Source organism: Folsomia candida, unplaced genomic scaffold (assembly GCF_002217175.1).
Source record: "Folsomia candida strain VU population unplaced genomic scaffold, ASM221717v1 Fcan01_Sc001, whole genome shotgun sequence".
NCBI classification, from domain to species: Eukaryota; Metazoa; Arthropoda; class Collembola; order Entomobryomorpha; family Isotomidae; genus Folsomia; species Folsomia candida.
This window is the reverse complement of record NW_019091193.1, coordinates 21,254,075-21,271,923: the sequence shown is the minus strand read 5'-3', so window position 1 is coordinate 21,271,923 and position 17,849 is coordinate 21,254,075. Positions and strand designations below refer to the sequence as shown.

Genomic DNA, 17,849 nt, shown 5'->3' with positions numbered 1-17,849 from the left:
ACAAAAACAACAAAGAACGAGCGTCTTCACACTTGAGACGAGAGATAGGACAGGACTGACTCTGCGGACGCATCCTCCTCGTCCTGGCAGAGATAATATAATAATATGATAATAATAATAAAATGCTCGTGGTTTGTGTGTGCGAGAAAGAAGGAGACAGTGGAAATAGAATATTTGAAGAGCGTTGTTGGCTGGTGGGGTTAAAACATTATTGAATGATGATGATCATGACGGAACTCCCAGCACGTTTAGTTAAAGCAACTCTCAAACTCAAATCAACATCAACAACTTGATGTCCGTGTCATGCTTTCGCTCCTGTTCATTTTGCTTTAACACTCTCACTCACCCACACCACCACACTCCACCAAAAGCCCGGTTTTCTGATAGCTCAAGAGGGTGTAAAAATAGGATGTGACATGTTTCCCAACGAAATCTGGGATGCAACAAAATACTTAATTTCATGAAGCATTACGAATTCCACTTCATTCTCGATTCACATTTTTTATCCAAATTCATATGCACCCAAATTGTTTACATTTTTGTATTTGACAGATTTTATAGCTGTAAATAAACGTTAGATAAATAACCATCGTTCACGAATTTGAAATTTGCCACGGCGCGGAATACCTGAGCCAACTAATAAGGACAAGTAAGCGTTGCGACTTTTGCGATGATGTGGCACGTGATATTTTGACGCCGTTTGATACTCACCACAACCACACCGAGACATGAGACGAGGAGAGATGAGAGAATGGAATAGTGGAAGCCGACATGTGTGCGGGGCCGAAGTGAGACGACGACCGAGAGAGCGAGAGAGAGAGAGAGTCACCCAATGCGAAGTTCACCATGAGACGCATCCAATCCATTTAGTTTACGTTGAACCCTTGTCGAGACCACAACTGTGCGCTTGTTTCGCTGAATCTCGGAAAATCTGCCGGTTTCATACATCTCCAAGATCCGTGGGGATATAAAATTTCAAAGTGTTTGAGGTCACGTGTGAAGACGGTGTTTACGACCAAGGCTTGGAAAAGTGAAAGGTGACGCCGTGTGTTCAGTCGCGTCTGTGAGATTGGGACAACTCTTCTGCTGCCAATAATTCCAATTGTTTGATCCGTTTGTTCGACAAGTGAGTTCAAAGTGAATAATATATATTGCATGGATTATAGTATTTACTAAGCGTAATACCTAAGATTAGAAGAACATGTCCTACTAACTTTTTTTACTATATTAAATCTTATTAAAAAATAGATTATCATTGTTTTAACATTCTTTGAGATGATTTTCAATTAAAACTGTCCAAACAAACAACGGGTTGTTCAATTATTTCAATTGACAACATTTTCAGTACCTGAAAAACAACTAGTAAATTAAGATGTATGAAGAACAAAATGCATGATTTCTTTAGCAAACAGATAAAAAATGCATACTTTGTAAAGAAAGAAGATGAGCCATATGCAAATCTTGCGTAGTAATTTATCTTCTAAACTCCCCGTTAATTACCTGAATAAAAACAAGAATTTATTAGTAAGCTAGTGCATTATTCATGGTTCCATGTCACAGCTATGATAGAACAGAGTATGGCGAATGAGGGAAATGGAAGGAACAACAATTACAATAAATTTTGGGTGTGCATTTTGCTCTTAAAAAGTAAAATTATGGTACTTTGACTGTTGCATGTTTTATTCAGGCAGATTTTACCATTATTATCATTATGAACATGCACCGTATTACACGACCATGCTGCCAGCCCATTAAATGTTTGTGTACATGTATCTCCCCTGTTCGTTTCACATATGCAAACGCATGATTGAATTGGAAGAGAGAGAGACACAGATAATTAACGAGAATTAACTAATCACCCGGCATGAAATTGAGTTAATTTAGCTGTCATTAGTTTGCAAGTAAGCAAGCAACAGTGGAATAAAAGTATTTAAATTCATGCTCCACACAAACTCTCTCACCCACACACACACAAAGTAATAATGAAGCACGAAACAAACAACGTTTACTTATTATATAAAAGCATTAATCTTGCTTTTTGATTTGGATTGGTTGTATAATAATAATACGTACGGACGTATAATGCCATTACACGAAATACAGTGTGTGGTGGACCTGCGTTTTGTGAGCAGTTGAGAGTTTCGTGATCTCGTCTCATCATCAATCAAATGGGATGGAATAATGAAATGAGCTTCAACCTTCCGAGGGAAGGAATATATTTAGTCGTGCAAAAAATGAGTTCATTCACAGCTCTTCGTTCGTTACGTACACATTCATCCACAGCTTGAAAGAGGAAAAAGTGACCGGATTTAATTTATTTGTTTAATTCAATTAATTAGACTTAATGTCGACTGATGAATGATGAGGATTAGATTGACGATTGATTCACAAAGTGGTTCCTTGTAATTTGGAATGAAGGAGGATATTTAGTTAGATGCTGATCACTAATTTAATTAAAAGATTGTGGAAATTAAGCAAAGTTTTTTTTATATAATTATGAGTCATTCATAATCTCCTACATAATGCTCGTAACATGTGCATTGGTGAGCTACATATGTATGCACTAAATGTTAAAGTACGTATGTAGATCGACAATCAGGAAAATTATCACAAGTGATAAAAAGTTGTCAATTTTTAAACAAGTTGATAACAAAACTCTTGTCGAGCAGGAGCAGGAGCACAATATTCTAATAACACGCACACATTATTATTGTCTGCCCACTTAAAGTAATCTTTTAAATCCTCTTAGCAGTGCTCAGTGAGTTAGCTTAACCTTAACAAAAACAACTCTTTCCCACTATTTACATAATTGGCTACATCCTTTTTCCACTGTTTGTGTAAAATTCGTGGGTAATTGTGCAATTTGCAAAAATATACCACGCAAAAAATAACCTTGATAAATGAATGGCATCATCACCATGTATGTACAATGTACATAATATGTATGGTAACTTCCGGTGGCGGTGGTGAACTTATCGAATCGGCGGTTTTCATTCCTTGCAAATATTCCCAAGCTGTGGTTACTTGATGTCCGTAATATTTCAAGTTGTAACCACAATCTTTTGTACAGTTTAAAAATAAATCAGTCACATGAAACAGTTTAAAATTCTGATAAGAGGAACTTGAAAAACCACACTATCAAAAAATTCAATGCATGAAAATTGCATTACTATTGTCAATCCCATGTCGTACAAATGCATGTACGTGTCTCATAGGAAAGTCAAAATAATAGTAATGTTTTGTATTTGCAGGTGGGAACAACCCTGTTTTTATGCGATAAGTAATGTGACTAGACTACCAGTGTTTCATCAGTTGTTTAGTATTTAATCGATTGAGTTTGTATTGCATCTCTTGCGCAGGGTTTTGAAAACCCCGAAAAATCATCGTGAAAATACCCGGGTCACTTTCTGCCAGTTGTTACTTTGCTTGAATTGGAATGCTCGTCGTGAGTGAGGCCAAATAAGACGGAAAACCCATCGCTAAAGTGAGTGAGTAAAAAAGTGCGTCTTTCCACTTACAGACTTATTCGATTGGGTCCACGGAGGGCGAAACGGTATGCTGTGAAGTGGAGTGATAAACCAAGTGACAGTTCATCCTGGGGTCACGCTCAATCCCTCGGGTCGATCTTATCCCCTTCGTCCTTGAAGCTTGAGATAGGTCAGGTTCAAAACTACCCAAACTTTTACTCTGTCAGAGTAGGATTGTCCTAAGGAACTTTTGGGGAGTCCTCATGCATTTATCGTCTAAACTGATGGAATGACTTACAAATTGTTTGAAGGCGAATATTATTATTATTGCTAAAACAACATAAGTGACCAACCAGAAAATTTTGACCACGATCTCGATTACCACTAAAAACAAAACCAAACGCAAACCAACCAAATACCACCACCGCTTCGGAATAATAAAACTAAGAGATCCAACTGAACGTAGAGAGAGAGAGAAAGACCGCAACCATTTCCTGATTTCAAATTCTCCAAATTCCAACCACGTCACGGAACGTCACTCGCGACATAAACTGAAATTGTGGTGGTGATTCCTGCTATAATTTATCCTCGCCGTCTTTTTGCATGAGCTTTCATGTACCTACAACTTCTTCTTTGTGAATAGGAGAAACCAAAGCAAACCGAGGCGACGACCACAACACATTCATACATAGACAGATAGGTGCCAAACCGTTCTTGTTCACCAGAACATTGTTCTTTATCAGTTTGAACATTAGACATAGTTGGAAAAATTACGAATTTGGAGATTAGATTCATATTAATATTTTCAGCACTTTAGTGGGAACTGCAATGTTGTTATGATTGCTTAATTACTTGAATTTGGATTACTACGCACACCGCACCACCGGAAAGGTGTATTATGGCAAGTGGCATCATTGTGGTGGACGTCGTGGTGAAAATTAATTAGTGCAGTGTGATTGCCGTTGATGTGATGAACGTACTTGTGCGTCCTTATTGCTCATGCAGAATTTGGGTGCATTGGATGATGATGACAACAATTCTGTAAGCAACCCGAAACTGGAAACAATTAAGGGAATAATATACTCTCTTATTGATTTTGGACGAAGAATCATAAAGTTTAATTTATAACTTGTTTGACATACTTATGTGCATCAAAAACTCAAGTGTACATTGCATACTAAGCATAAGCCAGTGGTTTGCTGATGGAATTAAATTGTTTACTGCATTACCTAATGTAGTTCCCTTGTCCAATGAATATTTTATGATGGTGCCCGTTTAGATTATGCCGTGGTTCAGAAATTTGCAATAACTTTGCAAATGTTTGTTTGAGTTCTACTTTGACATACTAAATAATATTGGGTCATTTAAAAACGACGGTTATCTAAGATATCAGCACTACATATAAAAAAACTGTATATAAAAACAATAGACTTTCTCGTCCCAACTTCATCCACGCGATACAAAAGTCCAAATAAATACATACCAAGAATCTACATTACAACTTTTTTTTAGTGTTGTGGGTTCAACTGATCCAACGTGCAAAGTGTGTAGTGCGACCTAGTTTATTAATTTTTTCTGGAGAAAGCACCCTGAGTGCCGATTCCCTTGTGTGATGTCCGTGTAGTGTAAAATGTACGCCGGAGGAATGAATGCAGCTGTCGCCGCGGCCGCTGCCCGCCACCCGGTAAGTCAAATTGCGTAATTTGCATTATAATGGAGAAAAGGAAATGTAAATATGTTATTCTTCTTGGGACGAGAATGATAATGTATGCGCCTTAAGAGGAGGATGGCTTAGGCGTGAGGAGAGAAAGCCCAGCCGTCTGTCTGAAAAGAATCTTGGTCTTTTCTCTGAATGTCACTACTACGACCACCACTTTTTATTGGTGGTGGAAAGCAAAACTTGGAAAATGATTACTTTATTCGCCGTGTCTGCTCCTGCCTTGTCTGCCTGTTTAAAATTCCCCTCCAATTTTCATCCTTCTTTCCTTGCAACCTCAATTTTAATATAAATTAGAAACTTAGAGTGAAGAGGAAGACAAAAAAACGTAATTTGGTAACCCCAGCCAAGCATGGGGACCTCTTTTAAATTTGAATAAGGAACACGAACAAGCTCTAATAAGAAAAAGGGGAAATGTAATAAAGGTCCCGAGAGTTGGTGGAATAAGTATCAGGAAAGAAAGAGAAAGACATCACAGAAAGAAGACCAAGACGGAGAAGACGGAGACGAGGGAGTAGAAAAAGCTTGTTGGACTGAGGGGAATTTATTACGAGGAAGGTTCATTTGTAAGATGGTGGTGGTGTTGACGCTTAATATTCCGTTCAGGAGTCCTTATTCCTCCTGTCATCTACATTTTTTTCACCCACCACGACCATCTTGCTGCTGCCCGGGTATTCCGGTGGGCTTCACTTTTTACTCGCTCAAAAGTAGAACACTGAACTGAGGAACGGAACTGAACAAGCCATGAGTGACTGACTGCGAAGGGTTATTAGTGGGATGTACTATGTTATGCCATGTTGCATGTGCATCCACTTTTTCCAATATAATCCGAGAAATGCTCATTTTTCTACAGGCAGAAAAATAACTCTTTGTCTTTGTAGTCACACTCTAGTGCCATGTGAGATACATGCGTTATTAAATATTAACAGTTATTTGATGGAGTATGTGGATAGCATTTTCTCTTTTTTTTCCAAGACGTGAAGTGAAGGGTGCTAACTCATTCAATTCCTTGGGAGCAGAGTCAAATTTAAAAAACACTAAAGGTTTAAAATTTGGTTCGGTTGATGACAAGCTAGCGAAGTTTGGCTGTCGCCTTTACTTACTTATTTGCATATCCATCTTTAAGCTTTCTTCGTTTCGTTCTATTATTCTTTTGAAAACCTATTTTATTCCGTTTCATTTTTTCTCTCCTGCTAATGACACTAGGCAGTGCGCAGATCCTCAGATTATGGGTTTTAGATAAGAAAATTATTCCATATTATTTTCCCGATTTATAATTGAAAGAAAGTATAGCTGAATGGTTAGCGTCTGCTGACATCGATGTTAGTGAATGCACATCATTTTTAATGACAGTATTTTAATAGCTAAGTACCACTTTTGACTTTTAAATTTTTAAATTATTTAAATTCAATGTATTGCAGGGTCCCCCACAACCAGGTCAACCCTTTAAATTGAGTATACAAGAATCATGCGAGAGGATCAAGGAAGAGTTCAACTTTCTCCAGGCACAGTATCACAAGTGAGTACAAATATTACAACTTATTTAAATATTTATGTACGTACTTCGCATGTACCGATTAACCCAAGCGTCATCTCATAATTCATAGAAGAGTGATTTATGGGCACGAAAAGGTACACTGATAGATCATTTCAACCGGTTTGCCAACATTTAAGTATGATCACAAGATTGACAACAGCCGACAAATTGGAGCTACTTTATCTCACATTCGACAATTTGAATTCATTTATATTCAAAATAAATTAGGCTTCGAAAGCATTAAGACAAATAAGTAACAATTAATTGGGACGGTAAAACACAACCAACAACATGACATACAGAATATGCAAATGTCAGATGTGTATATGTATTGTGCACATGCATTTGAATTCTGAATATATTAGGGAAAATTCTTGACAAGTTTTTAGCAAATAAACTGGTTTATTAAATGTACAACAAAACATGCAAATCCTGTTTAATAAATTTTATATCGACTTGTAAATTTGTTAAAATTAAGTGCATGCAAATTTTACACATTTAAGGATTTCCTCGTCTTCATAGATGTAAATCGTGACTTGTTGGTATACTCTCTATGGGGTGATACGCAATTAACTGAGATTTCAATTTACAAGTTGAACTGACCTTTGCCATTTTTGCTGTAAAATCAAACAAACTGGAATAAAATGAATTAGTGAATTACAATAAAAAATCGCTGCGCAGAAAAATTACCAATATATCTGACAGACTGGACGGATTGTGACTTTTGATTTGATGGGATATAAATTAAAGTTGTGTCTTTTTAGATACTCAGCTAATCTAAATAAATTATATATGTACAACTAAAGTATAAATACATAACTGTAAAAATTAATAAAAAAACTTGAGCGTTTATTCTGCGCTGTTTTAGATTTTATAAAGCATGGAGAATATATACGTCTTAATATTTCCTTTTGACTTGGCTCGTCGGGTATTTTAAGACTATATATGTATGTGTCTATTTAAATTAAATTAAAAGTTCAAGTATGACGCGTTATTGTAAATTGTAACCCAACCGATTGAGCAATTGACACTTGACACAACGTGGTTCTTATTCGATGAGTGCTCCATTCACGATATTTAATACTGTAAGAAACGATTAACGGATATTTAATTCATCAATCTCAACACTATCAATGTCTAGTATCTACTGTCTGAATCTACATAAATGCACGAAGCGTTGTACATAAGTATGTATAAGCCTCTCTCTACACATGCATAAATATGTACTGAAGTTGATCCCGAATATTGACTTGGTTAAGTAGGTAGTTTGTCACTTTATGCAAATTGGTTTCGTTTCTATTAACAAGTTCAAAGGTAATGTTAAACATAGCGAGAATGTCCAAACTAGTTGAGTAACGTGGGTTTGAGAAGCTTCGTATTTTATGTCTCAAAATTCAGCAAAACAAATTAAATTCATATCCTCATTTCGTATTCATGAGATTTGCTGTTCTTAGTTCAAATGGGTTGGGGTTTTAACAAGTGTACACACACATACATATCCTCGCGTTGTACGTAACATGATGGCGGTGGTGGCAGAGACCGTTACCTATAAAATAAATGTTTACGAGCTAGGTTTTGCAATTTGCATGCATCTTAATTTGGCGAGCTTATTTGCTGAATGCGTTGTTTGAGAGTATAAATAATAAAGTGCAAACATTGTATATGGAAGTAAGTAGTTGAGAGACGTGGAGGCGTCATTTACAATATTCATATCATTAATGGCGTTTTTACCCCACTTTAGTAAAATACTTGCCAAAGCCAAACCGCAACAATATTCAACCATGTGATGATTATGTGCAAGTGCTAACGTAGATGATTTATTTGTCAAATTTTATTATTACTCTTATGTCTTTTTTACAAGCCTGAACCCAAACAAGCCCAATCTGGAACAAAAAAGCTTGTCACAATTATTGAAGTTGACGTATTTACATATCAAGTGGATGGAACCTTAATTATGGCACGAAAGTAAAATAAAAAGTACCTCTTTCAAATCTTTTCATGTCTGGCATCAAATAGTTTCTAGATTTGCGAGGATACATAAAATAACATTTTAGGTTTAAGAGCAATCATGTTAATGATGACTATTGCAAAGCAAATATGAACTTTTTATGATTATTTTGGCATGATTTCTGATGAATGATGGTTAGCTGATTGAATGTTTGATACTGTTGTGGTAATTGCCCAAGGCCGTAGGAAATTTAACTACCAACAAACACATTGGGTACATATGCACGTTTATACTCAGTCATTCATTAATAACGGATGAAGGTGGGTGTGCTAAAGACTAATTTTGGACAGATAACTCAACTCTTGATCACTGACTTGTGAGGTTGGAACACAACTCACGAAGCAAACACTCGAGGGAATTTCTGCAATGGCCAATTAACGGCTGAGAGGAGATAGTAGGCAGAGATATGCATGTACCAGCAGATCACCACTATTCCTCCTGTTCAGCATAACGGAATATGGAGCAGGAGAAAGGAGACGACTTGGATTTGTGGTGGTTTCGCGTATGTATGACATGCTTTGACTTGAATGAATTGAAACAAAGTCGGCTTTGAAGCTTACTTTACAGTTTTGTGGCTTCTTTGATCAAAATGATTAACCCAGTCGTAGTTGTGGAACAGTCGTTATTGCAACACTACAAACACAAGCTGCAATATTGTTTAAACTGCAATGACACAATGGGGCGATTTGTGCAGGATTTGGGCTTTTCTTTCTATCCTGTGATGGAAATGTTGTTTTGCTGTCTCTTCGTCGGAGTTGGATTCCCTCTCATCATTACATTTCCACGTTCGTACACATTTTCTGAACCCGAAACCTTAGACGCAACCTTCGACATGGAGATAAACATCCTCCCGACCAATATGTGTAGCAGGCAGGCTTTCCAAAAGTAATGTAAACAGGGTGGAAATAGCCCATTAATGGCACGACATGACTGGCATGAGGAAACTGTAAATACTGAAAATGTGTGTGTGTGATGCCTCTCTTCTTGGTTTCCATCCACTTTAATACTTTCCTCACTTTGTGCATGCATTTCATTTCATGGATACGTTTGTTGGACATAATAATAACCCCGCCGACAAGACTGAGTAAACAGATGCAGATGTATGTTGTATGGTTTGGAAAGCATAAAATGTTTCAAATGTATGCAATAAAGAGATGGCTCGCAGTTAAAATGCAAATAATGATCCCCAGCGCCGTCATTAAATTATACACTTTGGAATTGAAAAGCAGTTTAAATAATACAAAGTTTAAATAAAAACGTTCAAAATAAAAATAAAACCAGTAGCATCGGAATCGTTAATTCCTTCCATTCGAAAAAAAATATTCTATAACATTTTACTTGAGCAATTTTTATTGTCGCACACACAGCAAACAAGTTCTGAGCAAATATTTGCCTCATCACCAGCACATTTGCCATGCACATATGGACGTATTTACTACATACACATGCATTCTTCCTACCACACGAAAATGATGATATATAATCCACGTAGTTGGAGCCACAGAAATAATTAACCACGAAACAACACCTGTCATTGTTTGTATTGTCAGTTGTGTGTACGTTGTATGTAAATTGAGGTAAATGATGCAGAAGCTACGGCGTCAAAGGAACACATTCAGTTCGTATACAACAAGATTTTTTGCATTTTAGTTTTACGACGTGAGCAACTTAAGTGCAGTTCCATGGTTGGAAGGTGGTGGGAAGAAAGTGATGACAGAGCACAGAAACGTGAATGAATCAGATTGTGTAATAATAATGAAGGATGTAATAAAGAATAAAAATTAGACTAGCTTTTTGCAGATAAAGATCAATCACCTTAATTTATTGGGGTCTAGTGTGGCAGACAGGGTGAACTTATCTGGAAGGAAATCTATCTCGAGAACAAATCCACGATATAAAAGTCAGCAGTTTACTCGTATAACTTCAACAACTACATATACGCACCCACCTTCTGTGTCGTACATAGCGTAATTATTCGTAATAAATAAGCCGAGATACGACAATAATATTCACTTAGTAATGAGCTCCAACCTGCAACTTAATACTTTTTATTATCGCGCTTCTGGTCGCGTAATTTGTAGATTTGATAGTGCGAATAAGTAAACATGTGTCACTTTTAAATACCTAAATGATTAAGGTCCACTACCAAATAACGAGCAGTCTGACTGAATTCGTTTGCGATATTGGAAATAAAAAAGTAATTAGTTGCACCAGACGAGCTATAGATAAATATATGCATAAATAAGATAATATGTATACGGTAGGTCTGATAGTTATGAGATGTTTCGTGTCTGCTAGCAAATGACGAGGTCGTCATTTTGTATAAAATTTACGAAAATCCTAAACAGAGACTTTGTATCTCCTCCCTCGCATTTTTTTAGATCTGTTTTCCATTCTCTACGCTGCATCATCAAGTAAGTTTAATAGCAGAGCCATAATTTCTTCGTTTATTTGCTCAAGTTGTCGGTAATGAATATTTTTACGGCATTTTTATAGTCGGCTGACTTTAGAGCTTCCTCTCTCTCTCTTAACGTTTCCTTATCTGTCATCACATTCGCATTTGCTACGAGAGCTAAAATGCTATGTTTGGCACTTGGGTGCTGATGATACGGCGAACATGGTGAGGATTTTATTGTCTTGTTGATTTTTATGAATTAAAAAGGGAAAAGTTTTATTGCATTTTATTATTTCATTTACACCATGGGTATTTTTTGCTTTTCTGTTTTTGTTGCATCCATCGGCTCATTCATGTTTATTGCCTACACAAGATAATTGATGTGCATTTTACTTGATTCAAGATCTGGTTTTGTTTAATGTGCAGGAGGGCAGCCGAGCAATTGTGTTTCTGGGTAATGAAGAGACTTTAGTTTATGCGTACACAAGTGTGGTTTGGGGATTGGTTAGACAATAAATCAACAAATTAAGGATTTGGCAGAGACATAAAAACTCGAGGTTTTCAGTTCCTCTGGAAAAAAGTTGTATCTGGGAAGGTTTCAGCAATAAAATAATTCATTACAAGGACCAATCAAGACAAATACGCAGTCAAAATAAATAATTTGAAGAAACGGAAACAGGGCCAATAAAGATTATGTAAACATCTTCATCTCACGTAGAGGCAGGAAGGAGTTTATTATAAAGAGCATGGACAATTATAGTGATTAAAACTTTTCTAGTAGAAGTGCCAGTTTTTAACTGACCAATCTTTTCAATAACTTCATAAAAATTAGAGCACTTTACAAGTTTATATTGCATCCTGACTCTTATTGATTACTTCAAAAGATAAGCTAATATTCCATTAACCTTTGTAACGAAGGATAATATAATACGAATGGCAAAGCTAGCCCAACTGCAATTTAAGCATTTATCACGAGATAAATAAGTGGATAGAGATGACGAACAAGTGAGACGAGGCGAAGGAGGACGAGAGGAGGATAGAGATTAGACATGAATTAACATTTCACAGTTCAGATTTTGAGATTGAATCTTTCTCTCTTTGATCCCCATTCTGATTTGAATACGTTTTGTACCTGTCAACCAAAATATCTTGGATTGCATTACAACAACAACAAGACTCTCCCCTCATCTCGGATACAAATCACTTTGTACGAGCACAATCAACAATTGGGTATGATACGAAACAATGTGCATTCCTCCACTCCATCCACATCATCTTTTATTATTTGTGGCTCTTGTATTCGTGTAATTTACAATTTTCACAATGATGCTAATCATACCTTGTCAGCCGGACGGAGTCTCACCCGGCGGCTGTCTATATGCTCCTCTTCTTCTGAGATTCGCTATTTATTAAAGGGAACGAAACAAGAATGATTGTGAGACTGCACTCTGTCCGCTTAGGGCAAGAAGCAAGTCTTCATTTATTACCCCGACTTCCAGCATTATGATGATGATCATCATCTGAAGAAATAAATTAAGCTTGTTTAGAATAAAACTTAATATAACATGATTCCGTATGGCGTTCATAAAACGGGCAAAATTGTTCAGTGCAGGATAACCATTGCAGGTTTGTATAGACAGTACGATTTGCAAGTAAGAATAAGTATCATTATTTATTAAGCCCATATTCCGCTGGGCTACAGGGTATGCAATTCTGTTCTGTGTTTCGTTAAAAGTACGCTAAAATATTAAATGTGAGATTGCTGCCGTGTGTTTTTAGTAGGTGCCAAGTATTTTGAATTAAATGTACGACATGACAGTCCAATAAATAATTTCTTCTTCTTTAGCTCGTCATTGTCTTGTGCAACTATAACGTTTATCCAACAAGTGATAAAATAATTTCATAAGCAGCGATTCATTCACTCATCGTCCAAAAGTAAAACCAATCTGAACTGAATTTGAATACTAATGAATTCAAGATGTTCACAAGATGAATAATAATTCTGCTGCATTTGATTTAAGACTGTACGCCAGGCTGAAATACGGACAGCAGTTTATCATTCCTCGCTTGGGTTTAAGTAACAAGTAAATTAAGGAACCGGGGGTATGTATTGACAAGCTTGATATGAAATTTGCATCTGCCTTTGTTGTGAATTGAATGCTACCCAGCCTGCCACACCCTCAAACATCAAAACAATGAGAGAATTGCAATTCTAACACTTGACATGACACGCATCTTACGTGCGTCTTAAAGTTGAAGCTTCTTTGGCTACTTAAAATTTTTGAGGATGTTATTCATGTGGTGATAAACTAATTCAGTATTCACGTCAGAATTATTGTACGTACGTAAGAGAAATGCTGAACCAGTTGCTTTAAATGCAGAAGCTGTAATGCATGCATTATCTTTTACACTGATATACCACTGATAACGTAAAGACAAAGTTGAGGTTTAAATAATTTGTATTTCCGGATTACTGGGTGGTGGTCAGGACTAATTAAGACACACTTTAATTACGAAATTACGGATTAATTCTTTCCTATAAAAGTGACACCGTGAAAGATATGGCAAGTAATTTTAAAACTGCATAACACGTTATCTGAAAATTTTCATAAATCGACTGTTAAATGGGTGGTAAATAGTTGCATATAACTTCTTATTGTCAGCCGACCATCTAATTTGTTACATTCACAAGGACATGTTCCGTTCCCTAATTCCACGATGGAGGTATGATCAGAACGCGTGTAAAAAATGGAGGCAACCTGCCCCACTGAATGGAAGTTTATGTGGTATTAATAATTGTTGTAAAAATGAATGCATGGTTGGCTGGCCGAGGCAATGGTAACAATGAGCATATCAATTATCCACGCTACATATGTGCTTGGAGCTCAGATAAACAAGTAAGCAGTTTTTTTTGTTACGTGGGTTGGGCGTGTAAATTGTGTAGTCGACGTGAAGAATGAATAAAATGCGCCGTTGATGCTTCTCCTGCATTTCGATGTGGCATTTTTTCGGAACTCAGATACTCAGATCTTGCTTTAGTACATACTAAACCATACCGTCAAATAGTTTGATATGACAGGTTTTAAAAAATTCCTTGCGATAAGTTTATGTATTTTAAAATGTAAAATTATTGGTTTTAAAAATTTGCATTCATTCATCATGATTTCACATCAAACGAAATAATAATTTTTTCTGGGCATATAACAGTCACTCAGCTCTTTTTCCCCCAAAGGCAGAGATAGAGACGCACACGAGTTGGGTATATCATATCAGTCATAATACCATATTCGAACACTGTACACCTTGTACAGGACAAGCATCCTTTTTCGTCTGCAACTTAAGTAGCGTTGTTGGTTAGTTAGCTGATTCTATGGCTGATCTTGTGTGAAGGTTGGTTGGTTGGGTTAAGAGAGGGACGAACAATGGAACATGACTTGACTGTGAATAATCCTGCACTGGTGCTGATTTGATTTGATGGTTGATGTTGATAATCACAATGAAGCATCGAGCAAGTCAAGTAACCCGTCCGTCCGTGTAACGCATCTTCCCAAAAGGCAGCAGATAGCTCGACGTAATCCCAACCCATCTCATTTGTAAGCATTAGCCAACCTGTCCACTCGAACGTCTCGAACTCCAACTCTCGGTCCATCGGTGTCAGGTCAGCAACAGCCGTGTCAGCTCTCTCTCCGCACTTACATGAGCATATATATTCAGCTTTCGTTTCACCAGTTGTGGAGAGGACCCCAGCTCAGGGAGGACAATAGTAAACGCGTGTTTCTTATATGTATAACGATGGCGAACGTTTCTGGATTATCATTTCAAGTGTAATAAGATTTCATGGAAATGGAATTTGAAGTATTACATGGACTTTGACTACGTAACTATAATAATCAGTCTCCTTAATGCAGAGTACATGCATGCATGCCTTTCCACTGGGGGTTAATAAGTATTGCACAACTACAAGCGGGGAGCTACAAGATTGGTTTGTTGGTTTCAAATCGTGGCAGAAAGTCCAAAAATGGTGGAGAAAATAGAAAAAATAAGACAATGCAAGGTGAGGCGGTGACAGGATGTCTTAAAGCTCAAAATAGCTAGTCCACGACCAAACCACATATTTGTCCTTTGAAAAGCCCATCCAACCTGGATATCATTGGACTGCATAGTGATTGCGTATAAATAACCCTTGGTGGAAGTTGTTAGTCCGCGGAGATCCTATTCATACGTAGAGAACAACTTGTCGCAGACTTGAAACTCCAAGCATTATGCACTGCCATCAACTTTGCAGTGCAGCTAGCGGACATGACAAATTTTATTTTATTGCATACCACCAGCCAAGTAGATAAGTGAGTGCGTACAAAGTAAAAGTATACAAGCAACCAATGACTCCACTCGAAACTACTACTTGTTAGAAGAGGGCAAGCTTCTGTCTCCAAGTGGTCCTCGGATGGTTCATGTCGGAATTTTATTTTGGTTGGTTTGGCGTGGTTAAAACTTTTTCGAGGCTCCAACAGCGTGACGAATTCACACATCATTGTCCCCACTTTTTTGCACATCTCATTCTCATTTATTCATGTCATTTTATCTCAAACATAAACCAACCAACCAAGTACCAACCCACACTCGACTCGACAAATCCACTCGAGTAGGTTTCTTTCAACTCTCTTGAGCTGGTTGCTCCTGGCATGAAATAAATATGTACAAAAAAGTCGGAAAGTTGGATAAAGTTTTCAAAGGCTTTTTGAGTTGAATGCAAATCATCATTTGGTTTATTTATTTACCAGCCAAATAGTCCCACCACCACCACCACCACGAACAACACCAGACAGCATTTTTTGTACTTTTCTTGACTTTTTCTCCCTTTTTCCATCTTTACATAATAATGAGAAATATTAATCTCGCCGTGTTGGGCAACATTACACTGACAACAGGTAATTATGCACGTATTGCAACATACATCGTGTTAATGCTAATGACGCTAATAATGTTAATGGAATGTAATCTCTCTTTAATTTGATGATACTGTCATTGTCATTCAATCAAATCATCGCATTAGCTTTTTGTGACGTAAAAAATGCAATTATTTTTTTGCCAATTGTAAATGATATCATCCTTCCTTCTTGACTCATTAGAGTCTGGCCCTGGCGAAAAATTATGCTTATTAAATAATACGCACAATTTATTTCAAAACTGCAATATTGCAGTTTTTAATGTCATGTGACGTTGAGTAGCTGGAATGACGTACATATTTTTATGTTTAGACATGCTAAGATAAATACATGTGCTATTTATATATGAGTGGACAAACATTTGTGTGACTTGTGAACCGAGACATTTGCTTAAAAGGTTATCTATATTTATTGTATATTTACTCCTGCCATGTCGTTCGTGTTCATATCACTGATGTCGAATAAGCCAAATAGTAGATGGGTAGATAAATACGTAGTGGTTGTGAAATTAATTCCAATTTGTTTGCATTTCTACACTAAATGCAACGTGTGTGAAGTGGTTTGCATTTCGTTTAATAAGAATTAATTGATTGGAAATAAATGGGAATGGACCCAATTGATGTTGAAGTCAACGAGTGGTGGCAGTGCTGGTGGCAGTCTGCAGCATATAGAAAAACGAGAGGAGGAGGAGGAGGAGAGGACATTACATGAAATTGCACTTTGGCCGTCTCTTCCCAAATTTAATCTCTGTCCTCACTTTGTTAGCATGAAATGTTTGTTTGCAATGTAAAATGTTAATGTAAAATGTCAGACAAGTTTACAATTATAACGAGGGGACACACAGAGTGTCAACAGGGAATGTTCTATAAAATGATAGGCAATTCCCACTGACTGAGCGAACGGTTGTTGCGTATCTTTGGTGGACATGTCAAATGTTGTAAATGAGAGGACGACATGATCCACTTAAACGCAATGGATTGAGCATTATTTCATTCCCATGCAGCTCACTCTCGTCGCCGGCATTCGTGTCAAATGTCAAAGGGGAAATGTCAAACGCTGTCCTAATTCATATATTTATTGATCCAATAATTGGGCGTTGATTTAATACCCAACATAAAACGTCGGAATAGATGACTATTTTACATTTATCGGTTTTCCCATTTGATTTTTATATCGATATATATGTATGATTTTTAAGAGAACCGCAATCTGGCAATTTACCATTTGCACTGGTTGCAAAAATTGGCGCATGTAAATTTGCAGAAATAATAGAGTTCACGAGTTAATCAGCAAAAACAATACAACATGTAGCTAATAAAATTATATTCATAACGGATTTACTGCTGGCTCAACAGCACAATTCGTTGTTTTGGCACATATGTATTTATATAGCAGGAGGTATTTGTTCAAGTATCTAACTTACAAGGGACACTCACGACCTGTCGTTTGAGTCCAGGGTACCCACTATGTTTTTCAGAATCTACTAGGACCCCAAATGAAGGATCCATTCATATTTCCGTGTAAAACTCATATTTGGCGCCATGGCGTGGCGCCAAACTTAAAAATTTGCATTTTCGACCAATTTCAAACCCCCATAACTTTTGCAGTTTATGTCGGATTTTTAAAATTTTATGCTTAAAATGATCAGAAAAGTCGAAATTTTAGAGAAAAAAATAAAAATAAAAAAATTTTAATTTTTGAGATATTTTTAGCATTTTTTCGACGAACCCGAAATTTCGAAATTTTGCGAAAAGTCAAAAGCCATAATTTTGGAAAAAA

General features: G+C 36.8%; 1 protein-coding gene and 1 long non-coding RNA gene across 8 annotated transcripts in view; one reads left to right on the top strand and one right to left on the bottom strand.

The window, feature by feature from the left end:
• The first annotated feature begins 863 nt into the window (after positions 1-863).
• Positions 864-17,849, top strand: part of LOC110863356 (protein groucho) — a 71,068-nt gene continuing 54,082 nt past the window's right edge. For 4 of the 7 annotated variants that reach the window (XM_022112645.2, XM_022112641.2, XM_022112644.2 and 1 more), the window contains exons 1-3: positions 865-1,126; positions 3,252-5,151; positions 6,606-6,703. In XM_022112645.2, coding sequence (XP_021968337.1) covers positions 5,098-5,151; positions 6,606-6,703 — 152 coding nt within the window. In that variant the 5' untranslated portion in view covers positions 865-1,126; positions 3,252-5,097. Of the gene's footprint in view, positions 1,127-3,251; positions 5,152-6,605; positions 6,704-17,849 lie in introns of all 7 variants that reach the window. The other 3 variants (XM_022112642.2, XM_022112640.2, XM_035846913.1) reach the window with 2 other exon arrangements.
• Positions 866-1,500, bottom strand: LOC118434121. The gene is made up of 2 exons (XR_004833784.1): positions 1,428-1,500; positions 866-1,348 (listed from the first exon to the last, which is right to left on the bottom strand). It is a non-coding gene; the product is annotated as an uncharacterized LOC118434121 (long non-coding RNA).